This window comes from Rhineura floridana, chromosome 3, assembly GCF_030035675.1.
Source record: "Rhineura floridana isolate rRhiFlo1 chromosome 3, rRhiFlo1.hap2, whole genome shotgun sequence".
Taxonomy (NCBI): Eukaryota; Metazoa; Chordata; class Lepidosauria; order Squamata; family Rhineuridae; genus Rhineura; species Rhineura floridana.
Genome location: NC_084482.1, coordinates 121113675 through 121138470, shown reverse-complemented (window position 1 = coordinate 121138470; position 24796 = coordinate 121113675). Strand labels below are relative to the sequence as shown.

General features: G+C 43.8%; 1 protein-coding gene across 4 annotated transcripts in view; it reads right to left on the bottom strand.

The window, feature by feature from the left end:
• SIMC1 (SUMO interacting motifs containing 1) overlaps positions 1-24796 on the bottom strand; it is a 47167-nt gene that overhangs the window by 10706 nt on the left and 11665 nt on the right. For 2 of the 4 annotated variants that reach the window (XM_061617521.1, XM_061617520.1), the window contains exons 2-4: positions 5740-6519; positions 3747-3988; positions 1872-1941 (exon numbers count right to left, since the gene is read on the bottom strand). In XM_061617521.1, the coding sequence (XP_061473505.1) occupies positions 1872-1941; positions 3747-3988; positions 5740-6519 (1092 nt within the window). Of the gene's footprint in view, positions 1-1871; positions 1942-3746; positions 3989-5739; positions 6520-6666; positions 6792-18734; positions 18950-24796 lie in introns of those variants that run through there. The other 2 variants (XM_061617522.1, XM_061617523.1) reach the window with 2 other exon arrangements.

Sequence of the window (24796 nt, the reverse complement as noted above, 5' to 3'; positions counted from 1 at the left end):
TTGGTCATGTGTTTAAACAGATGTGCTTCAAACTTGGCTGCTTTTGGAGAAGAGATGGCTAGGGCCCCCCAGTCTCAAAAACGCACTCTTGATCTGGATTATGGGTCTGTGCCAGTTTTCTAAAACAATCTGCAACCAGGCTTCTAATTGTCCTTGAAGGTGCTGGTTACAGTAAATGGAACCTTTGGGGGCAAACAGCAGCCAGGTATTGAGTGCTTTTTCAGAGAAAAATGACATGGGACCCCATTCTGGATTGAGGCCCCACAGCTTCATCTACCCCCTCAAAAAAAGATTAAACATGCTTGTTAATATGTAACTAATTGTTGAAATATGTGACTAATGTCATGTGTAGCTAGATATTGTAAATACTGAGGCAGAATGCGAGCACAGGGAATTGAAGCCCTTGCCCAAAAGGTATAAAGCAGTTCAGTGCTTTGAGTTCAGGCAAAAATACTGGCCTTAATCAACCTTGCCCAGGAAAGGGGAATCTGGCCCTCCAGATGTTGCTAGACTACAGCTCCAATCATCCCTGACCATTGGCCATGCTGGCTGAGGCTGATGGAAATTGGGAGTCCAACAACATCTGGAAAGCCATAGGTTCCCCATCCCTGTTAGGAACATAAAGTACCTTATTCAGTAAGAGTGCATAGCAGTGGTCCATGCCAGTTTTGTACAAGCAGTGATAAAGTGTGACTCACACAAGACCACGACCACATCATAGAACATCCCCACCCCTTTCCTTGTGGTAATGAAGGTCCCAGAAGAGCTGGGGCCAGAATATCCCATGGCCCATGCAACAACCGTCAGCACTACCCAATTTTAGCCAGGAGGTTTTGGGAACAGTAAAATAAAAAAGCCCCTGCCAGCCAGGAAGATCAACAAAAGCTGCACAGCATGTGGTCTGTGGAGTATTCAGCTCCTATTTCCACCTAGAATTGCTAATACTTGGCTACCCATGCTGGCACAGGGCAAGGGAAGCAGAGCAGTTTTGTGAATTGAGCCCACCCAGCATCAAGAATGGTTATGATCCACCCTCCATAACAAAAACTAGTCGAGATTTATGATCCTGCCAAGCATCTCTTTGGCCACCTCCTGGTCCTAATACAGAATTGCTCTGTGGTCCCAAATCACAGAGCGCACACACATACACACACACAATGAGAAGCATCCAATGAAAAAGACAAAAAAAGGGGGGAGAATCAATCTCAAGATGCTGAAGATAAAGTCAAGCAGTTTTGAATAATGCCCAGCATGTTTTGGTCTGAACAGGCCTTCCTCGGGGAGTTTTCTACAAGATATGGGAGAACAGTTAATAAACCACACTTAAAATATGCAAATTTAATACACAATTCTCAAACCTATTTATAAAACCCTCATTACCATCAGTCTCAAAGAAATCTATTGTCAATTACTAAAGAGATTCTTTTCCCATGTAAAAACACTAACATGTTTCCTTATGGACAACTCAAAAGACATCCTTGTAAAGTATGGTTTATTGTCCCATTTCTTCTAGAAAAGGGCCTGAGAAGGCCTGTTGTGGCCCAAACACATAGGGTCTTAAAACTGCATTACTCTTTCTTCAGCATCTTGAAATTTGTTCTCCTTTTTTTGTCTTTCCCATCTTCCAGAGACCACAAAATGTCCTTTAGCAAGCCTTGATTTATTGGCAGTTAACTAGGAAGTTAACGAGATAACTTTCCCCCTTTTTTGCAGTAAATGGAAAGTGGTCTCCGCCAAGCAGGCTTGGTTCAAACTGGTTTGTTAGTAGAGGGCTGGTACAGGAACCTCTCACTTAACTGTAAATCAAAGACTGGCAGAATGATAGTTTCTTAAAAACCACAGTCCCACACCATGGGATGTAATCTACATACCTGCTCTTCCATGACCTCTCGTAGCAGCTCCCAGTCCCATACCACTGAGTCTGCCTTTGCTGGATGAAGTCTAAAATACAGAAGTAGGCCTGCTGATACCACCAAATCTTTCTATGAAACTTTTCTTTAAATAGCTAGCCTAAGACAAATGTCAAAACATCCAGTCTATTCACTCCTTGGCTGTGATTTGTGAAGAAGGGGAACAATTAATATGCAGTTTAGTAAAATCCATGCCACACTAACTATTATCAACTGTGTTTTCTGATCAGCAAGACATTTTTCCTCTTAGAGCCCTGACTCTAAAGCAGGGGTGGAGAACCTCCAGATATTGGGCTATAATCTCCATTATCACTGATCATTGGTTGACCTAAGGAGGCCTGTCCCACCCCAACCTTTATACTCTGATGTTTAAGCTCCTCCCTGACCAATCTTGCCTTGTTGATTGGGCCAGCAGGCATAGGCTTATCTTTCTCTTCTGTACCTGTGGATCATAAGCTCCTGAACAAATCATATGCTCTGTTTTCTCACCCAAATATGTGTAGGGCCTAGAAGCTGTCCTTCTAAACCTGAGGGTTTTGGGGTTTTTTTGCTTTCCTATATTGCAGTAAAGCGTGCTGTCCCTTTGTTCCTTTCTTCTGTCTTTGACCTACTATGGTCTTGGGCAATAGCAAGTACTATCACCTACATATCATCTATCTTGAGTACAGAAAGAGACCAAATCATTTTTCCCTTGACCTAGAGAAGTTCTGTGGAACAAAGTATGAAGATCCTTCCTAAAAGATGTTTTCAGAACATTTCCAGAGAACCCATTGTTAATGGCTTTTACCCATTTGTTGTACCCAGTTAAATGTCTTCCCTTCAAGTTGTGCCTCTTTTACAGGGACACCCCATTTTCTCAGCTATAGAATGATCATTGGGAAAATGTGATTCTTCCTCCACCCCTAAAAGAGCATCCTTTGCGCTCCAATTGCTCTGAGAAATGCAACTCTGAAAGGGTCATGAACACCTGTAGGATATTGCCTTGCTTGATCATTTTAACAGTAGTGATTTCCATTCTCAAAACTCATGCTGTGCTATGCTCCTACTGTTTTAGCATTTGATGTTTTACAACTAGACAATTCTCTTGCTATATTACCCCAACATAAGAGGGCATTTAACCTAAAAAAATAAAGAAAACTCTTATCAAGATTAGATCCTCCTTTGCAGCAAAGCCCCGCTGTTTTGTGAATCTTCTGCTTATTTTTTTTAAAGCTGCAAACAGAGGCTGTCTATTTCAGCAGAGCACAGCTACCACTCCTTCAGTTGTGTGCATATTTGATATTGCGCCTACTACCTTTGAATGAGGACTTGAAGGACTATTGAACCAAGGATAAAATGCCGTCAGGACACATGTTCTGTCTGTCTGAATAAGTTACTGTTACATACAGTTGTTTCCATTGCAACAACAACAACAAAAAGATTACTTAATTAGTGAAGTTGGAATACCTTGTTTCACTGCTGCTGCCTGTGATATTATTGATGTTATTGTTTCTGTTTAGTTTCTACACTGCTAATGTTTGGCGTTGTTAATTTTTGGTTTAAATGTTGATGTTCGTTCCACCCTAGGACCTTTTAAAATGGAGAACAGATGATCAATGGTTATAATAAATAAATAGTAGGTCCCACAGGAATGAAAAGACCAAACCATTGAATGAGGGGACTCTGCTTCTGGAAGTGCAGCTAGTTGTCTCTTCATGCTTAAACAATCACACGCAAACATAATCAGGGTCTAATTTACAACCACAAAGCTGAGAAAGAGGCTTTCTCAACAGAAAGGACTGTGGTCCCATGTAAGACAGCACAAAATAAGAGAGTAGGAGAACACAGGATACATACGCCTGGATTTTCATCAACAACATGTAAGCATCTTTCTGTGTCTCCTGTTGCACATCTTTGCGTTCTGGGCTCAACAGGATCTGCCTGACCACACAGGATGTGATCTCTTTTGGAGGGTAGTACTGGCAGGATACATAGTCCATGAGGAAGTCCAAAGTTCCCTGGAAGAAGTTCTCTTCGATAGTGCTGGACACCATGCTCAGTCTCCGTGATGTGATAGGCTGGGGGTTCATTTGCTTTTTCTGTGCATATAGTGAGACATCAACATTGCATACAATTCCTGAACATTAGTGATGTGGGATGGGAAAAAAAATCTGCAAAACGTTTTCTATTGCTGTATTGGTGTATGGAAAATTTTCCAAAATGCCATGCTGCTGCTTGTGGTTGTTTGGAGGGAAAAAACATGAGTCTGGGTTTGGACAATATGACAAGTCAGACTCTGCAGGAACTTAACAGGAACAGGGAGAAACACCATGAGAACTGTTGAGCAGCATGAACCAGCAGGCTGCTCATTCCCATTAAACCATGGGTGTGTGAACCAGGCAAAAGTGCTGGTTACAATCTACAAACTGCTACATAACTTTGGCTGATAAGCTGACTTGTAAATATGCTGTAATGTATTCTAACTGGTTGCTTTATTGATCTTTTGACATTGTTTTTATTGCATTTTATTGTGTTTGCACAACTGCGGTTAGCTGCCATGGTTTTTTAGCTTAAAATTTGGTTATGTTGATATATATATGTATTGTTTTTATTCTTGTTGTACGTCGCCTAGAGTGTCCCTAACCCAGACAGATAGGCGACTGAAAAATAAAATTTATTTATTATTTATTTATTTATAATACCGTTTGGTGGAAAGGCAGGAGAAAGGCAAGCAAGCCAGTTAGGGCTTCTTTTCACATAACCTTGTTAGGAAGGAAAATAATTTTGCCACTCCAGCTCAGCTGAGGGCTGCTGCTGCCTAGCAATACAAGACTGCTCTGCTGAGACAGCATGAGAACATGCTGATGTGGCATGACTTATTCTTCTCCAATATGAAGTTTCCTCCCTCTGTGTGCATGTTTGATATCCACTAAGCTTCTGCCAAACAAGAGATAATACAAGTGAAAATCAGAATAAGGCAACAGCTGACAGAGATTTATGAGTATTTCTCTGTAGGCCAGGGATGGGGGACATGTGGACCTCCAGATATTGTTGAACTCCAGTTCCCATGAGCCTCAGCATCAGCAAGCATGGCCAATGGTTAGAGATGGGAGATGAACTTCAACAACAGCTGGAGAGCCACAAATTGCCCACACCTGCTATATTTTGGAGAAGAGATCTTAAAAGCTAGTAGCAGTGGCAGCTCTCACTAAGCTTTACAACTGGGGTTCCAAACATAAGGCTCAGGAGTTTTATTGGGTTCTATGGGGCTCCCAGTATGGTCCATGACATCCCTAGCGCGCTCCACACAAATTATTAAATCTTCCTCAGGGCTAGGAAGATGATACTTAACAGGGCAAGGGGGCCATCCCTGGTGAAAAGATGGACAGATGTTTCCAGAACCAGTTTTGGGGATGGGATTGTTTGCTCCTCGAATTCCCAGGACAACTCAAAGGAAATGGATGCTTGCATAAAGCCACTGATTGTATTCATGTTCTATATTCTTTACAACAACTATGTTTCCAGAAAACAGCAGGGAAAATAGACACACACACACCCCTACAAAAAGTGAATGCATAATTAAGGTAGAATTGATGGTTTGGTGTCTACACTCAAAAGGCATCAACATTTGTTTGTTGAAAAATCATGAACATAGCCCCTGGGCAGGAAAATTCGCCCTCCAGCTCATTCAATTGGACCCCCCCGCCTTGCAATCACTGTGGTCCCATTGAAGCTATGCTCCACAGTCCAAAGCAAGCCCGTTTCAATGGTGCATCCAGCATAGCACATTAGCAACCTCAATTCAGGAAAATCCCCTTCTCAAGATCCCTAAATTCCTTCCATGAATTACCTGGCTAGCATCCTTTTCCTGCACCACATTTTGGAGAAAGGGGTGATGTACAGGGACCCCCTGGAAATACTGCAACGTCTTCAACCAGATCTTGAGGTCGATCTGCTTCGCTGTCTCCTGAATGTCCAATTTTACAGCACTTGGTGCTGCGTTATTTGCCTCTTGCAAAGGCTGATCAGCTTCTGCTAGAAACGGAGAAATGCTCATTGGAGAACAGTAGGGGATGGGGCTTGGGGAACATCTCTGATGTAGTGGGGAGGACTGGGGCTTGGGTTCTTCCTTGGACAGGCAAGTACCAGGAGCTTCTTCCACAGAGTCCAAGAACGCTTGGCATTCACTGCTGTCAGTGGACGGAGAGAAGGAGAAGACATCAGACCCTAACTGGGGGCTTCCTAAGGAGCCCAAATCACTGTTGTAAGTGGTGTGGCTGCTGCTGTCAGAATCCCCGCCGTAGCTGGAGATGAGGGAGAAACTGCTGCACTGAAAGAAGGGCTGCTTCTTTCCAGTATCGCCTTGGGGGGAAGGCTGCTCACAGTCTCTGTCCCACAAGCCAAGCGGCATGTCAAGTTTGTTCTCAGTTTTTATAGGGGTGAGGATTTTAGGAGAGTATACGGGGTGCTTGCTGACTGGAGACGAGTGCTTCAGGCCCTGATCAGTATAGCAACTAGCATGAAGAGGACCGGCTATGTTCTCCTCAGCCTCCGTCAGATCGATGACCCCAAAGTCATTGCATGCTGTTGTTCTCACAATCATGTCATCTCCAGTCAGATCAATGACCTCCTACATGGGGAAAAAGGGGAGGGGACAGGGTGAGAAAGAGAAGCAGTTCAGTTACTGCCCAACCCAGCAGGATGGAAGCTGAACTAGATACTCCCATCTTGCCCAGTTTAGATTTATATTGTAAATACTAAATGGTTTGGGACATACCCTGGAGATTGCTGTATCCCCCAAGACCAACTTATAACATTAACCCAATGCCAGAATTAGATGATGGGGCATATGTAGAAATGTTGTTTGCAGCAGGTGGTACACAACTCCCGCAGTTATCATGGAGGTTCATCCGTGATGCCTGAACATCCAGCTGTGAAATTGCTGCATGATCTTCTGATTTGGAGAGCAGAGTGGCAAACAACAAGTGATAAAATAAGAAAACATCTTAAAAACAAAACTTCTTAAAAATAACTCCAATACAGGCGCAAAATGGGATGAGGTGTCTATTTAAAAGGCTTGTTGGAAAAGGAAGGTGTTCAGTAGACACCGAAAAGACAACAGAGACAGCGTCTCTCTAATATTTCCAAAGGGTAGGTACCACAGCAGTAAAGGCCCAATTCCTATGTTGTGCGGACTAGTTCTCCTAATAAGATCATATCTGCAGGAGGCCCTCACCTGCAGAGCACAGTGATCAAGTGGGCATATAAGGGGAGAGATGATCTTTCAGGTATCTTGATCACAAGCTTTATAAACCAAAACCAGCACCTTGAACTTAGCCTGACAGGTAATTGGCAGCCAGTGCAATTGTTTTAGCAGCAGGGTAACATGTTGGTGATATCCTGCCCAAGCGAGTAGTTGAGCCAACTCATTTTACACCAGCTGCAGCTTCTGAACCAACCTCAGGGGCAGCCCCACATAGAGTGCATTGCAGTAATCAAGCCTGGAGGATACCAGCATATGGACGACAGTGGTCAGGCTCTCCAAGTGCAGAAACGGCTACAGCTGCCTTACCAACTAAAGCTGGTAAAAACACACTTCTAGACACTGAGGTCACCCAGGCCTCTAACAACGAGGGGGGATCGAGGAGAAGCCCCAGACTATGAACCTACTCTTTCAGGGGAAGTACAACCCCATCCAAAGCAGGCAATTCACCAATTATCTGGGCTTGGAAACCACCTACCTACAGTGCCTCTGAGTCAGTTTACTGGCCCTCATCCAGCCCACCACAAAGTCCAGGCACCAGACCAGGGCTTGCATAACCACTCCCGATTCAGAGGTTACCAAGGAAAGAGCTGGGTACTTGTGACACCTTGCCCCAAATCTAATGACCGCTTCCAGTGGCTTCATATAGATATTAAACAGCATTGGGGACAAAATGTACTCTGTGGCACCCCACAGTACAACTGCAAGGGGGCTGAAAGACAATCGCCCAATGTTTTTCTCCAAAACCAATCCTGGAAACAGGATCAGAACCAATGTAAAACAGTGCCTCCAGTACTCCTCTCACTAAGTATGCTCATAAAGATACCACGTCAATGGTATCAAAAGCCACTTAGAAATCAAATAAGAATAACAAGGTCACATTCCCCCTGCCCTTCTCCCGATAAACATCATCCATCAAGGTGACCAAACCAATTCAGTCCCATAATGAGGCCTGAACCCAGATTGAAATGGGTCAAGATAATCTGTTTCATCTGAGAGAACCTGCAATTGCTGCACCACACTCCTCTATCACCTTCCCTAAAAAGGGGGCATTTGCAATTGGGTGATAGTTGTTGCAAACCAATGGGTCCAGGGCACACTTTTTCAGGACCAGCCAGATCATCACCTCTTTTAGGGTGGCTGGGACCACTCCCTCCCACAAGGACACATTGACCATACCCTGTATCGGCAAGAGTCAAGAAGCCACCTTGCTGGCCACATCGTCACAAATACCTTGTCCGTGCCATCAGGCTGCAACAAGTAATCCCATCAAGTTGCAGCAGAAGTGATTGTGATTAAATCTTTATTGCTCATGGCCATTGGCCACCGCAATGAAATACAAATATAAAATCAGGTAATGGAATTAAAATATAGCAAACAAAAAGCCATAGGTATTAAAATTTACAATAAAACCAAATATTCATAACTTTCCTGTTCAAATTTAAAAGAATCCGAAGTTGAGAAGTCCAAAATCAGGCCTCTAATTGCTTCTGGTGGGTGGCCCTAATTTTCCCTGCCGCAAGAGCAAAATTTGCCACTTGACGGGTTACAAAGATGTCAGTGCCAGCTAACAGGACACATATTTGTTCCAGTGGGGGCCTGTTTGCCAGGAAATAGATGATAAAGGAGAGGAATTTAAACCTCGGGTCTTTATATTGAGGGCAACTCAGTAAATAATGGGTAATGTCTTCAACTTCACCAGAATTGCATATGCACCGATGAAGGTGAATTGGGATTTTTGCGTATCTCCCGTCAAGCAGGGCTGTGGGCATGGATTGGAAACATAAGGCCATAAAGGCTCTTCTCAACCATGGAGCATCTAAAAAGATAAAATAAGGCTCCATGATGAAAGAAGTTTTAAACATGGAGAACCAGGGAGAGAAAGACAACTGGATGGCGGCTTGAAGATCCCATCTTTTGGTATATAGGAGAATTCTTTCCTTCAGTATCTGTTTCGCTCGAATGGAGGGATAAGAAGGAGGGAACTCTATACTTATACCATAAAAGGACAGAGTGGATTTAGTCCTGTTTAACCAATTACTGTGTGTAGGATTTTGTACGAGGAAACATTTTTTTGGCAGATGTGAGTCATTCATGCAAGCCAGTCTTAGCCAGTAAATGGCAAGAGCCGCATGAACCAAGGATTCTATAGAGTAGAGGCCGGTCTCTATCCTCAGGTAAGGAACAGGGGTACCTTTTGGAGTTGCCAGGACAGTTCGAATAAAAGCGTTTTGGACTTTCTCCAAAGGGTACGTATTAGCGTGACCCCAGATCTCTGCACCAAAAAGAGGCATGGGAAATTTTCCTTCGAAACACCTCTACTGCGGGGGGCACCAGACTTCCTCCTTTAAATTTGAAAAAATGTAATAACAATTGGATAGAATGAGAGGCCTTCAATTTAGTTGATTCAGCGTGCGCTTTCCATGAGAGGTTGGAATTAAAGGTGGGTCCCAAATACCTAAAGGTGCGTTGTAGTTTAATGGGCTTTTCATTTAGTTTCCACGTATGTGGTTTGGTTTTCTTCCCAAACACTATGACTTTTGTTTTAGAATAATTTATTAATAAATGTTCCTTGGCACAGAACGTTCCCAGGGTTCTTAATAGTCTCCTCATACCAATTTGAGTGATGGAAATCAAAGCTAAGTCATCAGTGTATAACAACACAGAGAGCTTCACTTTTAAAATCGAGGGCGGGAAGAAATCTGGGCCAGTCAATTCCTTGACAATGTTATTAATATAAAAGTTAAAAAGGAACGGTGCCAAGAGGCAGCCCTGTCGTACCCCTCTGTTAGTTGGAACAGCTTCCAAGAGGAGGCCATTGGCACTGAGGTGGATTTCGATCAATACTGAACAAGTCTGACTGCCGTTCTCCCTAGACAGGGAGTCACATAGATAATAGAGAATAGTGCTGCTGTAGTGAATACGTACCAAGGACACTGATATCGCAGGAATGGAGGGAGGATGGATGGAACGGGGGCAGAGCATTATTGTAGCATTGTAACATAGAATAATGCAATGTAATTGATGCCATGATTGTGACGAAGGAAAAGGTATATAACTGTCTGTAACTAACCACCGTTTTGAGGAAGAGAGTTGAGTCCCCCGCAGTTGCCTCCAGAAGAGTTTCAAAAAAGGAAAATTTTTTAAGCATGCTCAACTTTTAACCTGATGTTGTCTCAACAAACTAATTTCTCCACCTCTGATGCTACCATTCCTCTTACAGTTGCTGGCCAGCCGCAGCATTTCTCATAGACTCTTATGCTTCCAGGTCCACAGTTCATCAAGCTGACCTGTCTCATCCACCATCAGGAGAAATAGTGACTGAGTTTTAAGTAGGAGGTCAACTAGCAACCTATTCAGCTGCTCCACTCACCTATGACCATATCTTTCTTTCCCTGGTACCAGTTCTGTCAATTTCTGTGTAAATTGCACAATACTGTTATTGCAGCTCTGATGGGTACATTTGGATCTTCCCTTTTCTGATCCTCATGATTGTTCCTTCTAAAGCTACAGAGGCCTTCCCTTGGAATGATGTGGGAAAGCTGCTAGCAGTGGAACCAATCGAGATTCGGTGTCCACCTGATAAACCTTACCCATCAGTAAAGCAATACACTCTCTCAGCTGAAGCAATTGAGGGCATCCAGCCTGTGATTGCCTCACTGCTACAACGAGGTATTCTTGTATGTAATGTGCTTCCCTGTAACAGGAAAAAGCCGCTTTGTGGGTTTTGGGAGTGGCTAAATACTAGGCATTGGATCCCAAACTTTGCAGCCTATTGAATGAAAGGCAGAATGTGAGGCTTCCTTTGTGGATTTGAGAAAGGCTGTGGCCCAGACTCCTGTTATGTTAAACCTTTTTTTCCTCTTTTGCCATGAGTCTCAGGGTTCTGCTGCAGAAGTACTCTGTTGACCTGGTGGCTAAAGGATACCCTCCTTGGAGTACAGCTTTGCTTGTCCAGAAGTCTAAGGACTTGGTGCAAGGACGTTCCCTCGCTGTGTTGTTTCCCCACTCTGTGCATTCTCTCCTGCTATACAGAAAAACTCAGTCCCTTTCTTCTCAATGTCAAACTTCCTATGGAACAGTTAGTGTTCATGTACCTCACAGCATTTCTTACTTCAGCTAGTTCACCTTGGGAGGCGGATAGCTTTCCTTATTTACAAGGATATGATGGCAACAGAACTATTCTGCTTACTCCTCCTAATAACTCTGTCCCCCTCTCAACCCTGCTTCCCTTCTACCCCTTCCTTCTGATGGAGAACCTCATTCAATCTCTCCTCATGATTGTTTGCAGGTCGTTGAACATCTCTCCACCCCTCACCCTGACCTTCGTGACGTTCCTCTGGATAACCCTCCTCTTATCCTTTTCACAGATGGCTCCTGCTTCAGAGATGACACAGGAGTTCTCAGAATTGGCTATGCAGTGTGCTCTCCACATGAAGTCCTAGAAGCCTTTTCTCTGCCTACTCTCTGGTCTGCCCAAGCTGCAGAGCTCGTGGCTCTACAGAGAGCCTGCATTCTGGCATCCAGTTGCTCTGCTAATATCTATACAGACTCTTCTTATGCTTTCAAAACCTGTCATTTCGTGGGTCAAATTTGGTCACACAGAGGAGTCTTGACTTCAGCTGGCACACAAATTTCTCATTCAGCTCTTATTTCTGCTTTACTGTCTGCTCTTCAACTTCCTAATTCTATTGCTCTCATGCACTGCTCTGCCCACACCACTGCTACTGATCCTGTTAACCGTGGCAACCGCATGACGGATGCTGCTGCTAAGGCTGCTGCTCTTAGTGCACCTCCTTCTCCCCACCTTCCTTCTCAATTGATTCTCCTCCCCTCATCTGTTCCTGAACTACCAAAACTCGCTTTGCTTCAGGAAGCTGCCCCAGAGCATGAAAAAGATCTTTGGGTCCGCTTTGGCTGTCGCTTGCATCCTGACTCTGTCTGGAGGGATGTCTCAGGCCGCTTTGTAGCCCCACAAGCACTTCTTTTCCCTCTTGCTCAGGCGACTCACCACTCTTCTCACCTGAGCAAAGGGGGGATGCTATTGCAGATTTCAACTCTCTGGTTTGCTCCTAAGATTACACCTGTTCTGGCCCAAGTGGCATCCACTTGTTCAGTGTGTTTAAAACACAATGCTGGCAAACCAGAATGTCCTCTTACTGGCACCATTCCTTGGGCCTATGGACCATTTCAGCATGTTCAATTGGACTTCATAGAAATGCCAAAATGCCAGAACTACAGATATGTATTGGTCACCATCTGTCATTTTTCTGGTTGGGTAGAAGCATTTCCATCACGACATGCAGATGCTGCAACTGTCTCCAAGGCACTGCTTAAACACATCATCCCTCGATTTGGCTTACCTGTCCAATTGGATTCTGATCAAGGTACTCACTTTACAGCTAAAAGTGGTACAACAGCTTTGCCAAGCCTTAGACATTAACCCAGCCCAGCCCAATTACAGTCTTTATTGGAGGGTCACGAAGAACTTCTGGTCTACTGCACTAATCTTGCAAAAACGTTGAGAACTCTTTCCTCCCAGGTCCAGGAAGCCACTCCTGTCCCGCTAGATGTATCTGCTCATCGGTTCCAACCTGGCGATTGGATCCTGGTTCGTCAATTTCTGAGAAAAGATTGCCTTCAACCTGGATGGTTGGGTCCTTTTTGTTGGAATTTCTCTATTGAGATGCGTAGCAAAATACTCCTGACATTTACCACAGTGCGCATCGCTGAGAGGACAGCTTGGATACATGCATCCCATTGTCAAAAGGCCCAGCAGCCTGACGAGACCGAGAGAGGCCAGCCGGATCCTGACGGGACGCCAGGAGGAAAGGCCAAGGGACAGGAGTCCCTTCCTAAGGACCACCATCCCTACCATCTGAGGAGAGGCCCTCGCGCTGCCAGAGGACTTCGTGAGTTCCTATCTCCCTGGGAGAAGTTAGAACTACGAAACCGAAGAGTGTCTGAGAAGACAAGACAAATATCATCTATCCATTCTAGAGCCAATGAGGTGTAACCCCTTCGGCAGATCAGCTCCCCAGATAGACTTTGAGCTTATCGAAGTAGCACGTAGCCCATTGGACTCTTTTGGACCTTCTCACACCGAGGTGGGGAGGCCAGTGACTTGCATTGCTAGAGAAAAGTTTGGCTTCATTGCTGTTTGCTTGCTATTCCTTGTAATCACAATTCTAATATGGCTCCTGCGGGAGTTAGGCTTGCTTTCCTAATATTGTATAGCCTCCTTTTTACAGGACATCCTGATTGGAGTAGAAACACATACCTGAGGCTAATGGTCAATCTCGCTAGAGGAATGAACAAGAGCACTTGCTGGATCTGTATGCATACCCCAACTTACGAAAAGGAAGGTATCCCACTGGTAGGAATACCTCTGAATGCAACTGGTCTTGTTTCAGATGAATGGCTCAAACGTGATGAGTCTCTGAAAAGTCTCGATACTACTCAGTATGTAGCCCTGTCCGGATGGACAAAAGGTGAACTTTGTTTAAAGTTCATGGGAAAAACATTCATTGGTAGCAGCCAATGTGAATGGGTCCTTCATCGGGCCAAAGGTAAATGGAGTCCGGGGGATTGGTACAGTGGCCTAAGAGGCTGGATAAAATCAATCCTGTTAGGACTATTGTTGGGTATGTTGTTCCTCTTTGCCATGTATATCTTGGTTAATTGTGTATTATTTTGTTTAAAGAGTACCTTGCAAAAGATCACCCAAATGTTAACACCGGCTGAAGTGAAATAAATGTACTTGGAATTTGATAGACAATGGATGGAGGAGAAAGAGGAGGTGTTATCTATCATGTAAATTGGGATGGGACTCGAAAGGAGTCCCACAGAGGGGAGTGAGGTGGATTTCGATCAATACTGAACAAGTCTGACTGCCATTCTCCCTAGACAGGGAGTCACGTAGACAATAGAGAATAGTGCTGCTGTAGTGAAAATGTGCCAAGGACACTGATATTGCAGGAATGGAGGGAGGATGGATGGAACAGGGGGCAGATCATCATTGTAGCATTGTAACATAGAATAATGCAATGTAATTGTTGCCATTATTGTGACGAAGGAAAAGGTATATAACTGTCTGTAACTAACCACCATTTTGAGGAAGAGAGTTGAGTCCTGTACTCTGGCTAATCGCTTAGCTAAATAAACAACCTTAAAACAGGCTTTGGCTTCATTATTAAGTCTCCTCAAAAAGAACTCAGTCGTAATTCCACGACAGCACCTAGCCTGACCCTAAGGTACGTGTTTGTATGGAGCATTTGTATCAGCCAAAACAGCCATTGATCAATATTCGTGGAGGATAGTTTTTGCCAAAGCCTCTCTCTATCAATGAGGTCGAAAGCTGATGTAAAGTCGACAAAGGTGACAAATAGTTCTCTTCTATTATAAAATGAGTATAAGGTGAAGTAATATAAAGCATTGGTCCGTAGTGGACATTCCCTTAACAAAGCCTGCCTGTTCTTCCGCAAGGATCATGTTCTCAGCGGCCCAGGAGTCCAACAGATATTTGGCATACATTTTGGCAGCTATGTTGAGAAGGCTAATTGACCTAAAATTTTTCGGGTCAGCCTTAGAGCCCCTTTTATGGATTGGCACCACTATACTGACACCCGAACCCTTATGAACTGTACCATGTTGATTAATAAAAGTAAACAACTTAGCGAGCACAGGGGCCCACCAATCAGGGTTGGCTTTAAACAGTTCTGCCGGGATCGCTTTTTTCTCGGGGAGATAATTAATCAGGGCAAATATTTCTTGTGGGGCAACTGGTTCCCACTCCTGGCATGAATGTAGTGTCAGGAATTGTGTGTTGAATTGGGTGTCCATAAAAGGGGAGGCCATGGCCTGAGAAAAAAGGGCCGAAAAATAAGAGCACCAACGGCCCGACGTTATTTGGTTGTCTATACAGGAGTATTCCCTATTTATTCCCTTTGTTACTAATTCCCAGAACTTGGGCGAGTTGCTTTCCGCTAAAGCTAGGGCCAGCTCCATCCATTGCTGGCGATCATAATTTACTTTCTTCAGGTGTAATAGATTTTTATAGGACCTACGGAGTTGAATGTAAATACCAAAGTTTTCTGGTGAATCTACCCTCCTTAGGTGTCTTATGGATTGAGAAAGCTTATTTTTAAATTCTATGCATTGTTTGTCGAACCATCTGCGATTCCTCAAAGGCCTTAGATCCATAATTATGGCATTATAACATTCAAGGGGATCCAAGGAGGCCAAGAGTTGGTTTCGCAATGTAACTAACGCAGGCAAATGTAGATGAGAATTTAAGTCATCTTGGAGCTTCCTGTTCCAGTGGATCCTTCTACTACCTTGCTGGGTAAGATTTTCAGGAGGTATAGATCCGCTAGTTAGAGAGATCATTGGGATAGCAAATAGGGAGCGAATAGGCATATGATCGCTCTCTGGTCTAGTCAAGACAGCAAAAGACTCAAAATAGGGCAAAAGCGAAGGAGAGAGGATCATGAAATTGATGACACTGTTTCCTCTAGGGCCATAATACGTATATAAATCTGAGGTCGAATTTCTAGATGATCCATTGCAAATAAGTAGATGGTATTTATAAATAAGGGCAAAAAGGGAACAACCTGCTGAGGTTATGACTGGGTCCCTAGAATCCCTGGGAAGGCAGAAAGATAAATCTTCCGGTGATAGACCAAGTTTGCCTCCTATTTCAAAATTATTTGATCCCAATCTGGCATTGAAATCCCCAGCCAAAAGAATTAAAGGGTCCAAAGACTCCTGAAATAAGGAGTTCAGAACCTGATCCAAGTCTGCCCAAATTAAAGAACCCGCTAGCCTAGTTTTCGGGGGGGGGGATAAATATTAATCAGGGACATTTTTAAATTTGGTGGCCTTATAATTTGAGTAACAAGGATGTTACTGATGACCGGCACAACTATCTGAGTAATAATTGGGTTCAAATCTACTGAAATTAATGTAGCAAGACCACCACGCGGTCTGGCACCCTTAGTTGAATTAATCACAGGAAGAGAAAAAGCAACATACCCAGGAAGCGAGAGAAAAGATGCTGAAGTGACCCAAGTTTCTTGGATACATAAAATTTGGGGTTGAGTGCAAAATTCTCTGAAAGATCTGTCTACAAGTTTAGCTGTCCAACCAGCGACATTCCAAGAAATCACCTTGATGGCTGGCTGGTCCATGGTCGTTCGAGTCAGGGAGGGTCATAAGGAGGGAGTAACATTCGGACTGTTCGGAGGTGGAGTCAAATTTTGTGGATTCTTAAGGTGAATAATGCCTCACACGTAAACGCCGGCTTGCTGACATTAGAAAGGGGGTAGTTCAAGTAGGAAGGAGAGTCCATTGGTGGACATTTCGATGGAGATCCCAACTCTGAATTCTCCAAAAATCTTAAATCTGTCCAGGAAGTGTTGGAATGGGTATTCAGGAACACCCTACGGCACGACGGGGGGGAGAGTGGAGGAAATGGCCTGATTGGTAATATTGCGGGGGAATTAAATCCTCCATAGGTACCACCGGGTGCATATCATGAACAGTATGAGGGGATCCCCTCACATCTATGTCAATTTGGGTTCCCAGCTTTACTTGTGTGGAGGATTCCGTTTGAATCATCTTAGTCTGCAAGCAGCTAGCCAGATTTTGTAGTCTAGTAATAATGTCCCATTGCGCATGAAGAGGAAGGGTACTGAAGTTTGTAAAGAGATCCTTCTCTTCTTCAATGGAGAAACTAAAAGGTTCGACGTTATTTTTGCTGTTCAATTCATGCTCTCGGTTCAACAGGGAAGGCGAGTTCGACAATGGATGCACATCAACATTCGCCACAGTACAGTGATACAAAGGAATTAATCCAGGTGTCGAATTCAAAGGTGAGTGCACCTTGCCATTCTGCATAGTATGTTGATGGGAAGGTGAAGTTCCAGGTGGGAATGGCTTTGGCGATGGATTAGCAGTAGAGTCAGAAGTTCCCTTGTCCGGGGTTTGCAGTCCATGATCAGCGATGGGGTCGACTCGAGTGGAGTATATCGACTTCGAGAACGGGAGCAGAGGGTGCAGGCCGATTGCATTCTGAAAGTGCCTTTGTATGGTTACACCATGGGAAAGCAATACATGCTTATTTGCTTGAAGAAACCGAACGGCATCCGGGTCTCTGAAAGTGAGCAAACCTTAGCATTCGTATGGTTATTGTGAAGGTATTCCACTTTACAGATATCTGCGACCTTTATCTGCCTCAACGCCATCGAATGAAGGAATTTAAGGATATGTAGTTTCCGCGTGGGTTGAAGATCTCAAAAATTAAACCTAGGACAGTTCAAAAGTACAATTTTATTCTGGCTATCTTTTAAATTCCAGCACTTCTCTTTAATTGAGGTACGAGAGGAAATTGGCTCTTTCAGGAATTCTTTCTTACATGGCTGGGTCGGTGGTAGTGAGTGCGCCAATGAGGAAATTACTTCTGAGTGCAGGTTAGGTAGCGGGCGATGACATTCCTGAGTAGAGATGGTATTTCTTTGGGTTTTCCTGGTTTTTGCTTACGCTTCCAATATTTTGAACAGCTTGGAATAATTCATTTTCTTGACCCTCGGAGCCTTATAGTTCTTAATGTTTTTTTATTTTTTCACATTTATACTCTTTTTAGATTTGGGTCGATGTTTTATTTTTTTGCGTGCCACTGGGATCCTAGGAGTAGTCGACTTGACTTTAAAACAGTATGTCCGATCCGAAAAAATATTGGGTGTAGGAGTACCGGACTTATGATGTATGTTCAATTTTTTAAATTCCTCCCTCAGTGAGAGTTGTTAATAATCCATTGGACTCCATTATAAAGTTTTTAATACAGAGAATTTCTCTCAGAATTATTACCAGCTGAAATTCCATCTGTTGGAGGTCGCCAGGATGGTGAACATGCTGCTTACACTCTGAGGAATTCTGAACTGGAGAATTTGACAGGGATGAAAGTCTCAGGGTCTAATAGGTAAACCCTTTGATGGCTGGCACTGCCGGGAAGTTACAGGGATGATCATTTGGCAGATTTTCTGCCTGCTCTAGTTCCAGGGCCAGGTTCTGTAAAGGAGGAGCCGGCATGCCTGGTGTGAAAGTTCCTTTCATGTCTATGGACCAGTCTAGGTTCACATTATTTGTGGAGATAGGATCAATAATATAAAGCAAAGCACTTGTGCCGGCATTGCCTTTAGGCTTGGAGCGTCCACAAGTGGAGTTAATATATCTGGTTTCCTTTCTTTCGTACTCAAAGGGAAGAAGGAAGTAATTTTGGATTGATTTGTCCTCCCAGAAGATGCACTTATTTCCTCAGCAAAAGGGAGTCCCTGGTCTTTATACATTTTCCTGGTGTGGACCATTTTATCTGAGCGGCGTTTTTAAGAGGAGAAGTAATTAGAGGATTCAGGTAGTTAAAGAAAACGATACCGAGAGGGGCGTTAGCGTCTGTAAGTAACTAACTATTCATGCATCAGCCCACGTTGAACACAGTTTAAAAAACGCTGCAATTAGGTTCTTATCAGCTAGACTTAAAATAATTTACGGTGGCTCCGGGAAGACGTTCAAGGGAAACTCCTTACCTCTCTCCTCAGAAAATAGCAAGGCCCCTGACAAGAGGCTATTACATGGAGTACATTAAGGTGCAGAACAATTATAGCCATAAAATATTTACTTTAGGAGGCTACAGTCTTCAGGGACAGTTTTTGAAAAGCTGATATTCGGTCAGTCAGGCTAAATTTGTTAACTTGTAGAGAATAGGAGACAGGAAGAATAAACTCCCGTCCACAGCAGCCATTTTTTCCCCTCCTCCTCAAGTTGCAGCAGATATTGCACTAGATGCATCACTGGAGACGGCAGTGAATGTAGATGTGGTATCAAGATTGCCACGGAAGGGAGTTGCTTTACCCTTGAAGTGCCTTGCAGACAATTCTGACGGGTCTAAAACTCCATTCCCTGGAGCAGATGTTAACAGACCCCAGACAATACAAAAAAGCTCCATAGCTCCATTGGACGGCTGCTGGAGGATGAGATGGAGGCAGAGAAGTAGGCCACACAGTAGGCATAGTTATGTTGTTTCACACATGCTCGGTCAGCTTCACAGCACAGCTTTCACCACTTGCACTCTAGCTAGATTTTGTGCTCTAGTCAGAATGGATTTTGCTGCCTCAGGTTATTGGTCAGTAGTATGCCATTCTGCCCTCCAGAGAAATAAATCCCCACAGGCTCCTATACTTTTCAGCTGCTGGTATTTATTTATTGTATTTGTACCCTGCCACATGATCCAAAGGACCATTGCACCTCACCTAATCCATAAGTGGTTTACTTGTTCAGTTGCATAATTTCTCCCATGACAGAAACGGTGGCATCAGGATCTCTGCAAGCCTTCTCAGTTTTGTGCTGGCCCTCTTTCTATTGCAGTACAAAATCACACCCAGCTCATGCCTCAAGCTTCAGATGTATGGCTCTGATTTGTCTATATCGCTAACAAACTAAAGTAAAACAAACAAAGGAACCCAAGAGGGCATTTACAGAGGCAGAAAGAATGCCAATAGTGTGTAAATAACCCCCCTCCTTATTCACTCTTTACTGAATGAGAGGAGATAGGGATTCCCATTGCTGGAAAGCCGTCTGGCAGCTCTCAGGTATGCAGAAAACCTGAATGAACCGGCAGGACTGATGCAATGTGCACTCTCCTCTATTGTTAGCTGGGGCATTGAGGTCCTGTGCACACTGGCTAGGCTGGAGAGACCTCTATCCTGTAAGGCAGGGGTTGGGAATCTGTTTAAGCCTGCGGCTGACCCTTCTGGGGCCCTATGCCATTGGTGGGCAGTGCCCAGAGCCACCCACTCACTCCCCAGCCAACCAGTTCTGTCTCTTCCTTCCCCCACTGCTGCAAGTGTGTGTTTGCCATTTTTGGGGTGTGTGTGAAGGGGTCACAGTGTACACCCCTGCCGATCACCCCCACCCCAATTAGACTTTTTTTAAAAAAACCCTTCCATTGGAAGCTTTTTGAAGGCATAATTGCTTACGGGGACAGAGCCAAAGAGGAGAGGCCATGAGCTGCATCCACCCTGTATGTACTGCCTTCAAGTCGATTCTGACTTATGGCGACCCTATGAATAGGGTTTTCATGAGGCTCAGAGGCAGTGACCAGCCCAAAGTCACTCAGTGAGCTTCATGGCTGTGTGGGGATTCAAACCCTGGGCTCCCAGGTCAAAGTCCAACACCTTAACCACTACACCACATTGGTTCTCATATCCACCCTGTGGACTGCAGGTTTCTTCCCTTGCTGTATGGTGTGCACTGAATGCAATATGGGCAAGCTGGAAGAAGGCATAACATTTTATCTCTCTGATGAATACACTCAGAGAACTGTAGATTTCATTGATCACGTGGCAAAATTTACATGGGCCTATAAACATTACAAGCAGGAACAAAGGGATCACTGTGCTTGGGATACAGTGATGTACAGTGATGCATGTCTTATTCCCCTAATGCTACCACTGCAGATTAGGACTACTATTTGTTATCATTTCAAAATTTACTAAGCCTAATCACGTACTGTATCACAGTCATGGCTCTGAATGGTGATGTCTTCAATTGCTGGGCACATTAAACCAAGAAACAGAGTATCGCCACATAGAATACCCACTTCAATCTCTGTTACATGAAGTCAGACAGCTGGGGGGAGGGGAAGAGAGATAGCAAATAAATTCCACATGCAATTCTCTGTAGCGCAAGAAATACAAAGCAATAGCAACACCCAGAGGCAAAGAAGGCGAATAAGTAATCACTGTCGGTTTCGGAGCAAGAAGGCTCTTGCTTGTTGTGCTTTTTATTTATTTATTTATTTATTATTTCAATTTATATACCGCCCTTAGCGAAATAGCTCAACAAACAAAATAAAATACAATATATCATAATAAAAATACAAAAACATATACAAACAAACAACGAAAAGCACAGCAAAAACAAAATAAATACTACAAAAATTAAAATACTTTCACTCTGCTGTATTGCATGCACTTTCTCCTGGTTTCTATACCAACTGGTGTGCTACTTCACTAGATCTTGTACTCTCCTGGGGAGGGGGCATGGTCATCGCTTGCCTGCAGGAAGCCTCAGCATCTGGCATCTCTACTTTTAAAAAGGGTGCTGGATATTAGAGCTGGGAACAACAGCCACCTAGGGAGCTACTGGCAGTGAATGTTGACAGTCCTGGACTAGATGGACTGATGGTTTGGCTCAGTACAAAGCAGCTTCATAGGCTTTCCTCCAACTGCTTGGCATTAGGGATGGGCCACCATTTCCTGAAGCTAAAGCTGGCCCCTTGTTAAAAACCATTGTGCTGCCCTTTGTACAGGATTGACCAATGAGTGTCCTCCATATGTTGTTGGACTCCCAATACATTATCCACTGGAATGAGACCTATTCCAAAGAATAGGGATGGGGAACCTGAGGCTGTCCAGATGTTGTGGGACTCCATCATCCCTGACCATTGGCTGTGCCACATGAGGCTGATGGGTGCTAGGAGTCCAGCAACATCTGGACACCTCTTTGGCTACCCCTGTTCTTTGGAATAGGCCTCATTCCAGTGGATAATATATTGGAACTAGAATCCAGGATATGATTTCCAATTCTGGGTGGTCCTGAGCAAGTCATTATCTTTCAGTCTCAGTCTTCCATCTCCAAAATGTGACACCACTAAGCCACCTAACAACATTATTGAGCACACCTCAAATTGAAGGCTGGAACCTTAGGTTTTCAGCTTGAGGCAAATAGTGACTTCACCCACCCAGACAAGGTGCATTGGACCCAAGGCGTTGAAGTTATTTTGGTACTTGAGCACCTCTCCTTCTCTTGGCAAAAATGGTACAGTAATAAAATTAAATAACAACTTACTGCCCTTTCATGACACTCCAAATCAGCTACCTGAGCCAGCTACCTCACTCTGCCTTATGGTAGGGCTGGCCCTAGCTATGCACCCTCAAGTAAGTCTGGTTGAAATTAGTGGGGCTTGCTTCTGAGGAAACATGCACAGAATTGCACTGCAAATACAATATAGAAACTGTTATGAACACAAGCATCACAGCAATAAGATAAAACAGCTAGCAACAATCAAACTAGTAACAAATGAATCCAGTGTCAATTGATTTGGATCAGTCTATAAAGGGACAAATCAAGCAAATCAAACAGGATACCAAGACTTCAGTGGACTGTGAAATTTTCTACAGATTTTGCTAAAAAAAATAGCAGCAAATCAGATAGGAACACAGGAAGCTGCCTTATACCAAGACAGACCATTGGTCCATCTAACTCAGTACTGCCTACACATTGCCTATACCGACACATAGCGCCTCTCCAGGACTTCAGATGGGGTCACTTCCAGCTCTACCTGGAGATGACAAGGACTGAAACTGGGACTTCTTGCGTGCAAAGCACAAGCTCAATCACTGAGCCATGGTCTTTCCTCTACAATCCCCTTCAAGATTTAAAATATAGGACATAGGTTTTAAATCTTGAAACCTAATATGAAACATTCCATAAAAGTTCTGGAGAGGAGGTGGAGAGGAGAAACAAAGTAAAACAGTCCCAGATAAGGAGATTCAAAAGAAAAAGTTGTTTTAAAAACAAACAACTGCACCAGGAGTATTATATAACCATGGCAAAAAAGTAAAATGGCATATTACAAGAGGTTTACAATTCAAGAAGCAGCAATGACACATTAGATTTCTAAGTGTGAAACTGAGGTTGAATTTTAAGGATTCCAGCAGAAAAGAATAATCTCTCACTGTTTATCATGGGGGATAATGATCGTTTGGAAACAAAGCTGTTCTGAATAAAGAGCCCAAGCTCCTACACACCAGTTTTGAAACCTAATGGAAGTGCTTAACTGCCATTCCTCTTACCATTTCACTTCTTCCTGTTGGAACCTCTAGATATTTGAAAGCTGCATCAGAATTAAATGGCCAACAGAATTCCATTTGGGCAGGGCTCCCTCCTTGCATAAAAACATAGGGTTGTATCAAATGCTAATCCTACTCAGAGTAGACCCATTGAAATTAATGAACTTAAGTTAGTCAGGTCCATTAACTTCAATGAGTTTATTCCAAATAGGACTAGAATTGGGTACAACCTATACCTCCTCAAGTCAACTCAGAAGTTTCACTATGTTGACTTCATCTCTCAGGCTGATAAACCCGAGTTCGCAGATGTCTAGATTGTAGTTTATTTCCCCAGATCCTCCTGTCTTCCAGCTTCCCAAATTGCTTAAGTCAAGAATTAGTCAAAAACGTTTTCTGAGAATTAGAAGTTACTAAAGTAAATCTTAAGAAGACTTCTTCCTCAAAATGCTGAATAAGAGGTACAGAACTATTTGGGGTTTTTTTTGGTATTCTCTTAGGATATATCCTGTATACTAAAAGCAAACTCATTCTCCAATTGTAGACCCTTATGTAGCCAAAACAGCACTGTCCATGCCCAAAAGAGTGGTGTCAACAGGCTTGGGGGAACCCAAAGGGTTGCAGATTTTAAAAAAAGAAAGAAAAACTCTCTTCCAAACAGTCTAATGAGGACTGAGCATGCTCACTGGGCACAGAATACTGACATCATTTTTTTAGCCAGAGGGGAATGGAATAGCGTAGCCTGAGAAAGGGCTTGGGTGACTGGCTCCCGGAACAGTAGCACTCTGTACAATAACATTTTGTCACAGGTCCCCCTTGTTGGGTTGGTCAGTCAAGAACATTAGAAGAATTAGGGATTAGAGAGGTTACATATCTTTCAAAGTTACAAACAAGATGGCTAAAAGCCCCCAATACTCACCAGCTAGATTCAAGGAAGACTTCTTGTGGAGTGAGAGAGCCTAGCTTCTCTTTGATCAACCCCCTTTTATTATATATTTGACAATATTTACACCCTCACATGGGGTTTCCTCACAAGGGCTGTCGCCAATGTCTCCGCTTCTAGCAGCTCCTTGTGGTAGACGCAAGAGGAAATTGGGGCAGGAAGGGAAGAGATGTTCCAACAGCCACTCACTCTAGTGCTTTAATATCTAACGCAGCCTTTCCCAACCGGTGTGCCTCCAGAGGTTGTTGGACCACAACTCCCATCAGCCTCAGCCATTGGCAATGCTGGCTGAGACTGATGGGAGTTGTGGTCCAACAACCTCTGGAGGCACACCAGTTGGGAAAGGCTGCTCTTTCAGAAGAAATATTTTTATATTTCCTTTTATAACCACCACATTATAACTAGGATCATGTCTCATTACCTTTAGCAAGATCCAAACAGCCAAAAAATCCATTTACTCCAACCCATTCTTTGGAACACCCCCTCCCCAGCAGTAAATGTAAACGCTTCAGACCTGGGCCTACTAGGGGAAACCAAGTGCAGCACCTGCGGCCAGAGAGCGTGATGGCCTATGCGGATAGGAGTGATTAGTTTGCTGCTCCTCAGACAGGTGTTCCAAGCCCTTGTTTGGAATTTCCCTCAGCTCAACAACGTGCCCCGATTATACTCCACTTTCTAATTGCACTAGAATTAGGGGCATATAGCAATTCTCATCGTGGCAATTATTCTGCTCTGGCCTCGACATGCAGACAGTGTGTACAAGGAAGAAGCTGGTTTGCTAAATAACTTTTTTGGT